This window comes from Pseudorca crassidens, chromosome 12 (genome assembly GCF_039906515.1).
Source record: "Pseudorca crassidens isolate mPseCra1 chromosome 12, mPseCra1.hap1, whole genome shotgun sequence".
In the NCBI taxonomy this organism is placed as follows: domain Eukaryota; kingdom Metazoa; phylum Chordata; class Mammalia; order Artiodactyla; family Delphinidae; genus Pseudorca; species Pseudorca crassidens.
In genome coordinates this window covers 24613106-24625911 of record NC_090307.1, presented here as the reverse complement: position 1 = coordinate 24625911, position 12806 = coordinate 24613106, and the positions used below count along the sequence as shown (strand labels likewise).

Below are 12806 nucleotides of genomic sequence, written 5' to 3'. Positions count from 1 at the left end.
TCCTGGCTTAGCCAGAACTTACAAGAGTGGAATATCAGTGATTAACTGCATCAAACAGCACAGCAATTCTTCCAAAAGATCTTCTGAGTCAGAACCTGGTAAGACACATAAAACGTTTTTGAACAAAGTGTAAAACAGAATTCGCTTGTTCAGCTCATAATTTGTTTTTTTTTTTTTTTGGCCACGCCATGTGGCATGCAGCTCCCCAACCCAGGATCGAACCTGGGCCCCCTGCAGTGGAAGCACAGAGTCTTAACCAGTAGACCACCAGGGAAGTCCCTAGAATTCAGTTATTCAGAAGTTTAGTTTTCATTCCTAATGAAAATAAGAATAATTATTATTACAGAAACTCGAACACTAATGTTGACCTCTGAATAAAATCTATGTCATGAAGCAAGTCAGCATCTATTATAATCTTCATCTAGTAGAGGATTTTTTTTTTTTTTTTTTTTTTTTTGTGGTACGTGGGCCTCTCACTGCTGTGGCCTCTCCCGTTGCGGAGCACAGGCTCCGGACGCACAGGCCCAGCGGCCATGGCTCACGGGCCCAGCCGCTCCACAGCATGTGGGATCTTCCCGTACCGGGGCACGAACCCGTGTCCCCTGCATCAGCAGGCGGACTCTCAACCATTGCGCCACCAGGGAAGCCCTAGTAGAGGAATTTAGATCACCAGCTATTTATTCTATCTCTTTTAATGCTTGAAGGTTAACTATGGCTTCTGTAGGCAAGCAGTTTTCAAGTTTCTTATACCGCACTATGTTTTTTCAAATAAAATCTGATACTAAAGTCAAATAGATAAAATAGATACAAATTCAAGCTGCTCCAGCCACTCTGTTTGAATCAGGACTAGACTATCTGCACCTTCTCCCCGAACGAATATCTGACCTGACCCTTGATCTCCTTGATGAGCCTCAAAGTGCCTTCTCTGAACCCATGGAGCCCCACCAATCACAGAATGAAACCCGCTAAGAGGCCAACCACCTCTTTACAAAGAGCCAAAGACAAAGAGCCAAAGACTTTCCCAAGTCACAGAATAAGTAAGCAGCGAAGGTAGGTTACAAATTACTGTTCCAATAGAAATGCTCCTCTGTCCCAAACGTCTCTAAGCCAAGTGACCTTCTAACATCCAAAGCCAATCAGGATCTCATGTGGCTCCTGGCTTTGGACATTACTGACACCTACTCCTTCATGAAGTTCTTTCTTCTCTCAGTCCCTATGCCTTCTTTCTAACCTACTACTTTTCCTATTCATTCCCAGTATCTGCTACCTCAGAATGCCTTTCAACGTTGACATGTTCCCCCAGAATTCCACCACCGGGTTTCTTCTCTTCATGTCTCACTCCCTGTGTTCTCCCTTCATCAACCATCACTTACACGCTGGTGATTCCTAAGTCTATGGTTTTCCTCTCAGCCTCTCCACTGCACGTCATATTTTTATATCTACTTACCTCCCGGCCACCTCCACCTAGATACTTCACTGGTACCTCAACCTCAACACACTCAAAACTGAACTCCTCTTTCCCAACAATTCAAATCCAGTTCTTTATTCTTTATTGTCCTTTTTGGTGACTACATCAGTAACCCAAGCCCCAAACCCAGATGATTCTCTCCTACTCATCTTTTTATAACCAATCAGTCTCTAGGTCCTCTCAATTACACAGTCTGCCCCTCTGATATTTCCTCTTTCCTTAACTCCTTGTCATTCTTTCGTTCATTATGTCATCATTTTAAACAAATTTACTAAATTAAAACTCATTCTGGAACTTCTTTAAACCTTCTTAACTAGTATTCCTACCTCTAATTTTACTCCTCTCCAATCCAAACCCCAGATCGCTATCAGAGGGAGCTAACTAAATTCCATCCTTTCATTCTCCTGGCTTAGATCTTGTCAATTGCTTTAAGCTGATTACTACACATCAGAAAAAACTCAAAGCCCCAAACTACAGTATGTCAGACCCTGCAAGATACAAGCCCTGAATCCCTTTCTATCTTTATCTCCCGCCATTACTCCCTTCGTGATTTATATTCCTGCAGTGCCAAGCTGCCTAATACATGCCGTATCATGCCTCCTACAATTACATTCTCTCTTCCTGGAATGCCCAAAAAACCTGATTTTGTTTTTTTTTTTTTAAAGCCCAACTTTATCTACCTGAACCATCCTCAGTCTTCATCTCCTCCATAAAATCCAACTCTCTTGCCTCACCCTGAATAAAAATAATCATCTACACAGCATCTATGCCTTGTGCATCTGTCTGTTATTATAAATGTTGGTTGCACTATCTTAGTTTCTGACTACATGTAAAGCTGGCCCCTATTAGACTTTGTCCTTCTTCAGGGTGATGACTGACAAAGAACTTGGCACATGATACACACTCAATACGTGTTCACTGAAGTGAACACAGGCATGTAAGTCCAAATCTAGTGGTTACTTCCAAAACATCAAAGCACTTGGAATCTCAAAACGAAGTTTAGCAATTCTGTTTTTCTAGACCACAGTATCACCTGGTATCATTAGAAAGTATGAAGAAATTCCTTCCTCCCTTGCCAAAAATAGAACTGGCACAGTAGCCCTCTGAGAGGTCAGTACAAAGCTCGAAGAGATTACTCCTTCACGCTGAAGACACGAATCAATGCTAAAAAGAATACACAGCAAGAATCAAGTTCAATAACCACATTAAATCTCATTCTAGAAGTGGTAGGCTTATAGCTCAACTAGTGAAGAAAGTCAGGACAAGATATAACTAAATCTCTCTCTGCCAAAGCTGTCCAACAGGATCACCTTACAATGCAGGGGACGCGGGTTCGATCCCTGGTCAGGGAATTAAGATCCCACATGCCGCCGGGCAACTAAAGCCCGTGTGCCACAACTACCGAGCTCTCGCACCTCAACTAGAGCTCACGTGCCGCAAACTACAGAGCCCTCACGCTCTGGAACGTGTGCGCCACAACCAGAGAAGAGAAAACCCACACACCACCACTAGAGAGACGCCCGCACACCACAACAAAGAGCCCGCGCACCGCAACAATAAAAGATCCCACGTGCCACAACTAAGACCCGACGCAGCCTAAAATAAATAAATAAATAATAAATACATCTTAAAAAAAAAAAAAAGCTGTCCAACATAACCCAAACGAGTTAACAACCGGTTCCAACAAGTTGGTTTGTTGGCATATAATACATAATACTTATTTGCTGAACTGTCATTCCTTGGCTTACCCCAGAGAATGTGGTGACCCAGACCCAGCAAGAACATTTAAAGTCACTCACTGATTCCCTAAAGAACATTTTAGACCAAATAAATTAGCCAGTTTAATAATACACCCCTGGTTCAGCCAAGCAGCCAGCACAAGGTTTTTTTTTTAATACTTATTTATTTGGCTGCGTCAGGTCTTAGCTGCGGCATGTGGGATCTTTCGTTGCGATGCGCAGGCTTTTCTCTAGTTGTGGCACATGGGCTTCTCTCTAGTTGTGGCACGCAGGCTCCAGAGCACAAGGGCTCTGTACTTGTGGCACATGGGCTCTCTAGTTGTGGTGCGCAGGCTCAGTAGTTGTGGCACGCGCGTTCTACATACTCAGTAGATCCCACAGTATGTGGAATTTTAGTTCCCGATCAAGGATCGAACCAGCGTCCCCTGCATTGCAAGACGGATTCTTAACCGGACCTTAACTGGACCACCAGGGAAGTCCCCAGCACAAGTGTTTTAATTACAGATGGTGAGGGAACAAGTACTCAGGACACACAGATGGTGCTTGATTGGATTTTTTTCCTTCCGGGGTATAAACACATCTAATTTTCAAATCTTAAAATGGCGACAAGGATCCTCTCTTTGGTTCCATGTGCCATTCACATCATGACCTCAGCCAAGTTTACAGCTAGTTAATTAAGGAGTACATACACAGCTTCGTTATCAATGTAATACAATACTTCGTTATCAATGTAATACAATACTAATGAAAATAATGATAAATCCATTTCAAGTAAAGAGTAGCATTTCAAGGCCAAAGTTCTAACAAAACTAAAGGCAAGAATAAGCAAATTCCAGGTGAAATCTCTGACAACTTCCATTTACTAAAGCAAAAACATTCTTGCATAATACTATATTCTTATTTCTGGGGCTAATCTAGAAGCAAATAATTTCACAGCAAGTGAAGAGTGACTGCTTAGCAGGTTTTACATTAAGCAAGTCACTCATATTGCATTAGTTTCCAAGCAGCATTTATATCACTTAGCTTTCATGTGAGGCCAAATATCTTCCTTAGTTTCAATAAAAACAAGTAAATATAAAACTCACCTGCCAAAAATTATTCAGGCATTTCTCACAGGAAAGAGAATCTTAAAAGTCCTTGAAATTTGCAGGTTCATGACAAAGTAAACTGATGTTCTTTGAGTAAAGAAATTTGCAGAGATTCAGCGTGTTTACTGTGTTGTGAACTTTTATAACCTAGAGCTGTTTTTTTAATCTCTTAAAGGGTTTTTAACTGCCTCTATATCTCCAGTTAAATATTTTAATATTTTAAATCATGAGCATTCCATTCTCTCTAGCTCACATTAATCTTAACAATAACCCTTAAGGAGCAGGTATGATCATCATCACTTTACAGATGGGAAATCAAGGCTCAGAGAGGTTAGCTTACTTAGAGTAAGTGGCAGAATTCAGATTTAACCAAATTCAGACTTCCAAAGGAGAAAAAAAAAAAACCTTACAAATTACTTCTATAAAGACCTGTTTCTACAAGCTCGGAAAAAATCCAGTCAACCAATCCATGTTTCACTGAAGACCCTAAACACAAATCCCTGGTAAGTGAGTACTCTGAGCCCCGTTAGGGGGCATTTGGATTGGAAATACCACATATTGGTAATACCACATATTACTTTACCACATATTACTTTATTATTATAAATACCACTATAAATACCACTATAATAACTATTATAAATACCACATATTACTTTACACGTCAAGGTGACAGCCTACACATTCGCCTACACATTCATCAACACATACTCAAGTTCTTGACTTAAATATCCAATTTACAAATAATCTCAAACAACTAATAAATACAGACTCTTATTACGAATAGTTTGCCGATCAACGTCACTGAAATCCCACCCCTATCCCTGAGGTTCTCCCATTTTAAAGCCCAAATGCTACTTCCCGGGTCCCTATGAGCGTCAGCAGAGAAAGGTGCAAAGAAAGAGAAAGAAAGACAAGATTTATGGTCCCTCACAGCTCTAATAAATCTACACCTGAAACTAAGCTGTGGCCAGTCCCTGTTAGTGCTTTCTGCTCGGCACCCATTCAGAATCACGGACTAAGATTCAACTCTCTTATTTTGGCCCTAGGGAGACAACCAGAGATAATAAAATACTGTCATAACCAAACGCCTTCCATCAGAGTTGGGGGGAGGAGGGGTGGGGAAGAGAGAGAAAAGAAAAATTTTTTAAGCACTCATTCGAGGAAGGGGAAAAAACAGCACTGAAGGAAAACAAAGCAGCAGCCAGAAAAAAGAAACATATGGGTCAATTAAATCAGGTTACACGTAGTTATTAGAAGGAATATTAAAAGACAGAGCTAATCATTGTTTTCCTTGCATTCAGAAAGTCAAACTGTCAGTTTCTCAATGCTGCCCAATACTGTGCTAATACAGGTACTTAAAACTTAAGAATTAACAGAGCTACACTGCAAAGAGTGCCTGAAAGTTCAGAGCAAAAGACTTCCTTAAGATGAAGACACATAGCTAGATTATACTTACTATAAACTTCTACTCAGAAAAAACATGACAGAGTCTAGGTTACTGTCTATTTTAACTGTGAAGCTAATACTGGGATTATTCTAACGTATTAAAAATCATATTTAAATGTCTAATTAGCAAAATCAAATATGCCTCCATTAATTAATTAAGGAAAAGCAAATGGATTCAGTCTTTTCTAAAAATAAAACTGGTCTACATTTCCATGCATTACAATATTTATAAACCTGTGTCGCACAACCATTCCAATAAAATCTGCAATAATTTTGGTCAACTGCTATTACTGCAGTCGAACAGAAATGTTTCTAATTACCCTCAAGGATAATATACTCTATGAGGTTTCATTATAAAATGTGCCAATTAGTAAAATTTAATTCATTTTGTTCCACTGATTACATAAAAGAAAGAAGGGGAGAGAAAGAAATATCACGAATCACACTATCACCTATTAAATAACCAAAGAACAAGTCAGGAGTCCCTAGAAGCACTTTATTCTTCTGCAAAGTCAGATTACAAATCTTATATGCTAAATATTTTGAAAGAATAAATCTGCGCTTTCTTTTTTCTCTGAGTCACATTGTTCAACTATCGTGGAGTTTTTTGGGGGGGGTTTGCATTATTTATCTATAACTAATGAGATTAAACTATTAAGTTTTATATTAAGACAAAAATAAAACCAAAATCACTCACCTCCCCCCACAATACAATTTCTGGTTCACCTGCTGAGCAACAGCGGCCCCAGGCCCTAGGGACCAGCTCAGGCGGAGGAAAGAGCAGTAAAGCCCTGCCATCATGGGAGCCAAAGCACCTCGGCCGTCAGAAAAAATCAAAGCTACTTTCAAAGGAGAGAGATTTACCTCCACTGCATTTAGTAAAACAAATACACCACGGACTGGGAAGGTAATTCCAAACAGTTTCGAAAAGGTTTTAAGCCAGGGGGGAATAAAAAGGAAATTGGTTGTGTTGAAGAGGTGTGATTAAGGATTTTTTTCCCCATAAATTTCCATCTCATGTAATTTTTTTCTTCTGTTTGTTTTGGTCTCTCACAAATTATAAGTTTTCTCACCTGTATGGGATCCCTGACTCCCCATCTACCAGCTAGAGGGAGACAAATGGCACAGCCTGCCACGCGGTGGTTCCCACAGGTGGGCTGTGAGCTGCTTCATCGAGGGGCATCTAAATGTCCGTTTCTATAAGTCTTTCCCTGTTTTGGGTTCATTTTCTCCAGAAGAGTATCCGCTCGTCTTCTGGCAGGAAAGAAAGTGGGGTGGGTAAAACCCCAGTGCCAGCATTCCAGAAGCCAAGTCAAGATGCCTCACTCTTCCACTTTGTAGCCTTTTCTCTTAACCCTATTCTCGGTACACCACTGCCTCCACTGTGCCCAAGAGCTCACTGAGGGAGGCCCCATCGGTCCAGCCTCTACAGAGAGCAGATTTTAGTACTAAACTGGGGAAGGGGCGGTCCCATGACTGTACATGACAGGGGAGATATCTTTCCATCAATCCCCCTGGTTGTCTGCCTTCAGAGACACCTGGCACTTCCAATTCCTAAGCATCTCCGGGATTCTGCAGCAAGAACTGGCTTTTCTCTGAAGTTCTCCAACCCTGAAGGCATTTAGCTCCTAGCTTTCACTGGTCAGTTTAATTCAGCATTACTCAGTTTTCCAACTTGCAAAATGTTACTAATATTGTGGAGACTTCCCTGGCGGTCCAGTGGTTCAGACTTTGCCTTCCAACGCAGGGGGTGCGGGTTCGATCCCTGATTGGGGAGCTAAGATCCCACATGCCTCACAGCCAAAAAAACAAAACATAAAACAGAAGGAGTATTGTAACAAATTCAATAGACTTAAAAAAAAAAAAAATTGTGTCCCCCTCTCTTTCTCTTTAACCTAATAAATTCATAACTTATTAAAAATCCCTTTACTGATCTTTCATCGGGGTTTCAGGAGAAAGCAAAGATGATCATGTATGTTTAATCTACTATGCTTGAGAGCAAGTCCTACAAAATCAATGATTTTTAAAAATAAATATATGTTGAACTATTAACGTAGTCAAGCAAGCCTTTTACCTGGACTTGACAAGTGCCTAGTCTCTTTTTTTTTCTTTTTGCAGTACGCAAGCCTCTCACTGTTGTGGCCTCTCCCGTTGCGGAGCACAGGCTCCAGACGCGCAGGTTCAGCGGCCATGGCTCACGGGCCCAGCCGCTCCGCGGCATGTGGGATCTTCCCGGACTGGGGCACGAACCCGCGTCCCCTGCACCGGCAGGTGGACTCTCAACCACTGCGCCACCAGGGAAGCCCGTGCCTAGTCCCTTTCTACTCTGCACAAAGCTGTGCTAACTGGTTCCCAAGCTCCTCAGGCCCACACATCTTGCTCCGCCCAGCTCTCGGCAGGTGCCCTTCCTCCTCCCCCTCCTCCTCACCTGCCCCTTCTGGGACACAGGCGGCACGTTCTTCCAGAGCAAACCTGTGTTCCCTCTCTGTGCTCCAGATCCTAGTGCCTCTTACTTCCCTGGACCTTTTTACTGCTTCTCGCCCATCTTTTTTTTTTTTTTTTGCTTTTATCTTCAGTCTCTCAATCTCCTAAGGTATCTTCCCTCATTTAAAAAATTAGAAATATCTGTAAAGAAACTATAACTGGCAGCAGTATTGTGGAGCAGTTACTCCAAAGGGCCCTCCTGTACAAAACAACGAGTTCTTGGTTAAAATACACTCTTTAGTGCACTGATGGGCTTCCACAAAGTAAAGGAAATCTACAAGGACCCCAGCACCATAACCAAAAAGAACCACCGCTACAAGCAAACAAACCATGGCTTGAATCCAGAGTAAAACACTGAACAATAAGCAAACTCTAAGGGTAGGGTGTCCCTGAGGATGAGGCCAGCTACTGGGAGACTAAGTCTTCAGACTTGCCACTGGGAAGCTGAACCTGAGAGCCACCTTAAGCCAAGAACTGCTGAAGGAAACTGAAGTGGCCTAGGGCGCAGCCCCTGGATCCCTTTAGAAGCAAATGCAAATCCTACCCTTATTTGGGGCCTCAGGTTAAGATCAAACAAATAAAAGCTCACAGTCAGCACCATCAAAGACATAAGGAAACAAGCTACCATAAGTGTCTGCAGAAGCCAGCAACAGATTTACGCCCCTAAGGACTTAAAAGATTGGCTTTATGCATAAAAAATGTAAAATAAATATCAGTTATTATATCAGCAAAAATAGGACATAATACCAAGATAGAGGAAAGGAAAACTTGCATTGAAGGCAAAGGGAATGCAAACAATTTTGTAGTACTTCACAGTTTTGCCTAGGGCTGGCTTTGTCCCCTCGACTATTCTCGAAGGCATGGAATAGTGGAAAGAGCTATGTTTGCATAACGATACAAATTCTCTCTAGCAAACAATCTACTACCACATCATACATAGCCTACAGGAAAATGTTCAAATATGAAATCCTCACAAATTTCAATTACAAACTGAGAGCAGACTAAGAGTCATACTACCCTCGTAAAGATGGCTTCACTGAATAAGGCAGCAATATCTATCTGATCATGGCAGTATTACAGTGAGTTGGGATAAACAAAAAATTCAGTATGCTGTAGTAACCCAACAATCCTAAAATGCCTTGGTTGATTTGCTCAATTGTTTGCAGATGGCCCTCTACTTTTGTCAATTCAACCTTCAAACAACCCTTACCACTGTATCTTACCTATCCCTGAACAGTCTTTTACACACCTAAGTCAGATATTCATATACTGGCTAACAAATGGATGTTTTCAGAGTGAGGTTCCATTTTTTACCATTCAACAGTATCTGTGCAATCATTTAATTTTATCACACTTTTACAAACTGTAAAAAGACGTTGACAGAAAATATAAAAAAGGACTTATACTAGTGATAAGAAGTAGAAATCTCAAACTAACAACCTAAGGCTACGATGAAAATAATTACACATGCCAAAAACAGTAGTCTTTAATCTTAAGGAGATGTTCACTGGACTTAAGCTGGTGGACAAACAGCAGCTCAGCTGCAAATGAAAAGAACAAAAGAGCATGTATAAAATCCTGAATTGCCAACCGGATAAAGGAACAGGACAGCCTGTCAGCACACAAAATCACCAATTACCAAACCTCACAGGCAGCTCTTTCAGTGAGACGACCATCTTGATAAAGTGGCCATGGTTGAAGAGTGTCATTTTTGTCCTGCCTCTACATGAGGCTACCTGGGATGTACAACAAAACCATGCTTCTCAAGCCTGGATGTGAGCGGGGAGTGCAGGTACAGAGAGGGTACTGTGGCAAGACGTTTGGCCCCCAAATAAGCACAGTGTATCTCTCAAGTGCATCAATTTGCTCAACGGTAAGTAATGGAAAAAAATGATTTTATATTAAAATTAAAAAGACATTGTGTTAAATAAAGCACAATATTTGCATAATTTTGTGACATAATGCAAAACAAAGTATTGGGTTTGCAGATGCTGGTTGGACTATGCACTCAGGCCCAACGGGGATAAACGTTCACTCCATTCTTGCTGACAGAACTTCCTGGAAAGGAATGCAACTCACTAAACAGAACTATGTTTTGGCACTATTGGTACCACAAAAACAAAGCCTAGCATTAACAAAACTAGCACATACAAGATACAGTCCTGATTAAAAGCTCTAACCATTTAAACATCAGTATATATTTAACAAATATAGAAGGCTGATTATCAAGATAGTAAATTGAACATATTCAATGTATAAAGCTCTAGGTGGGCGAGAAAGCCTGATGAAGGCAGAGGTGTGTTTTGAAAAATGAACCCAGGAAACTCAGAAGCAACAGTGCCTTTGCCTTGAGGAAGAGAGAAGCAATGGGGAAGGGTAGGTGCAAAACCGCATTCCCCGTATTTGAATTGTTAATAATCCCATTACGCCCTTTTATTTTCCAAGTTGTAACTTTTAATGCTAAGCAATGAAACACCAGCAGTTGATCTTGAAAACTATAGGCTCTCCTAACTACTGGGGAAAAAAAAAATTTTGGCAATATCAGGAGAAAAAAGTAAACTTTTCCTGTATCTTCAGAAAAAGACAATATACTTTGGCATCATAAAACTATACTTAAAAACATTATTTCTGATCAAACAGTCCCAGAGATACCCAGACTCAGAGACTGTTATGTCCTATGAAAGTAACCTTTAACATTTATAAAATCTGTAATTCTGATTGGTTGTCTCCCTTAATAATGTGTTGGCCTAGTAATGGTATTTAAATTGACATTTGTTTCCTGAAAGGAATATTTGTGATTTTTATTTTTATTTCCCATATACATAGAAGTCAAAATAAAGAAAAGTCTCAATCTTACCGGCACCCTTATTTAAAAAAAGAGAAAAAAGAAAAAATTATAAGTGTCTCGGCTCATTTTTTTTTTTTTTTTTTTTTTTTTTTTGCGGTACGCGGGCCTCTCACTGTCGTGGCCTCTCCCGTTGTGGAGCACAGGCTCCGGACGCGCAGGCTCAGCGGCCATGGCTCACGGGCCCAGCCGCTCCGCGGCATGTGGGATCTTCCCGGACCGGGGCACGAACCCGTGTCCCCTGCATTGGCAGGTGGACTCTCAACCACTGCGCCACCAGGGAAGCCCTCGGCTCATTTAAATTAATATAGGGGAAGAAAGAGTGATGGTGTCAGGTCACTTAAAAATGAAAATTGGGACTTCCTTGGTGGTCCACCGGTTAAGACTCCATGCTTCCACTGCCGGGTTCACGGGTTCGATCCATGGTCGGGGAACTAAGATCCCACGTGCCACGTGGCGCGGCCAAAAAAAATTATGAGGAAAAGTAGAATTTTCAAAATTATACTTCTAATTCTTCAAATTCTATCCTTATATGTTACACACGTTATCCCAGAACATCTTCAAAGGCAATACTTACTGTAACTGCCAGGAGATTTTTCTTCATAAGTAAAATGAAGTTGTAACTCTTCCTCTGACATCTCATAAATGAACACTTTCAGCAAACAGCAAATAATAAACAAAGCATTGTGTGTCTGCCAAATGAAGATGTGGCTAGAAAGGAAAGAGCAAAGTTACACAAGAATCAGTATTTAATCATGAGCACAATCACTTTATTCTAGTCCACTGATTTCTCAATCATGTTGCCCATTTTGTTTGTAATATTAGAACAATGTCCATACCTTTTTTTTTATGGCTCATGATTTATGACACTGGACCAACGATATCTACTATAATTTACCTCATATTTCATTCTGTGTATTTTACATAGTGAGTCAACTTTAAAATTTTTTTCCTTTAGGCATGACTGCTCTTTGTTCTTAACTTTATAGCTGCCCCATACACAGGCAATTCAAAGAAAAGAAAACTAAAAATAGAAAACATAAAAACTATAATAACATAAAGAGAATATATGCAAATACACAACCAAAAAAAAATTTTTTTTTTTTTTGGCTGCGTCCTGCAGCATGTGGGATCTTAATTCCCGGACCAGAGATTGAACCCATGCCCCCTGCAGTGGAAGCTCGGAGTCTTAACCACTGGATCGCCAGGGAAGTCCCCACAATCAAAATTTTAAATGGGGCATCACTAGCTGCACAGTACAATACCTGCTATTTGTATTAATAATCATGGACTCACAACAATTTTAATTGGATTCAATATAAATTATTTGGAAACAGGGTAATGAGCAATCTTTTAAGAGACTACCCTCCAAAAATGGTTTCAAAAAATGCTCGGGTGGATAAAAGGTAAATCTTCCACTATATAAATATAAAACCATAATATCTAATCTGAACCTTCGTTCACCTAATATGAAAGAAATAAAGGAAACAAATGTGGAATGAAATAATACACTAAGTCATTACAGTAAGTCCCCTACATACAAACGAGTTCCATTCTGACTGCATGTTCATAAGTCCAATTTGTTTGTAAGTCCAACCAAAGCTAGGCTAGGTACCCAACTAACAAACTCGGCTAAATAGTACTGTACTGTAATAGGTTTATAATACTTTTCACACGCCTTGCTCCACTCTCAAAATTGTTTTCACTTTTGTTTCCATCGTTATCACTTGGCA

General features: G+C 40.5%; 1 protein-coding gene across 4 annotated transcripts in view; it reads right to left on the bottom strand.

The window, feature by feature from the left end:
- The window catches only part of DYM (dymeclin), a 373371-nt gene that overhangs the window by 300582 nt on the left and 59983 nt on the right, over nt 1-12806 (bottom strand). For all 4 annotated transcript variants that reach the window (XM_067699139.1, XM_067699137.1, XM_067699140.1 and 1 more), the window contains exons 5-6: nt 11651-11784; nt 23-95 (exon numbers count right to left, since the gene is read on the bottom strand). In XM_067699139.1, coding sequence (XP_067555240.1) covers nt 23-95; nt 11651-11784 — 207 coding nt within the window. The remainder of the gene's footprint in view (nt 1-22; nt 96-11650; nt 11785-12806) is intronic.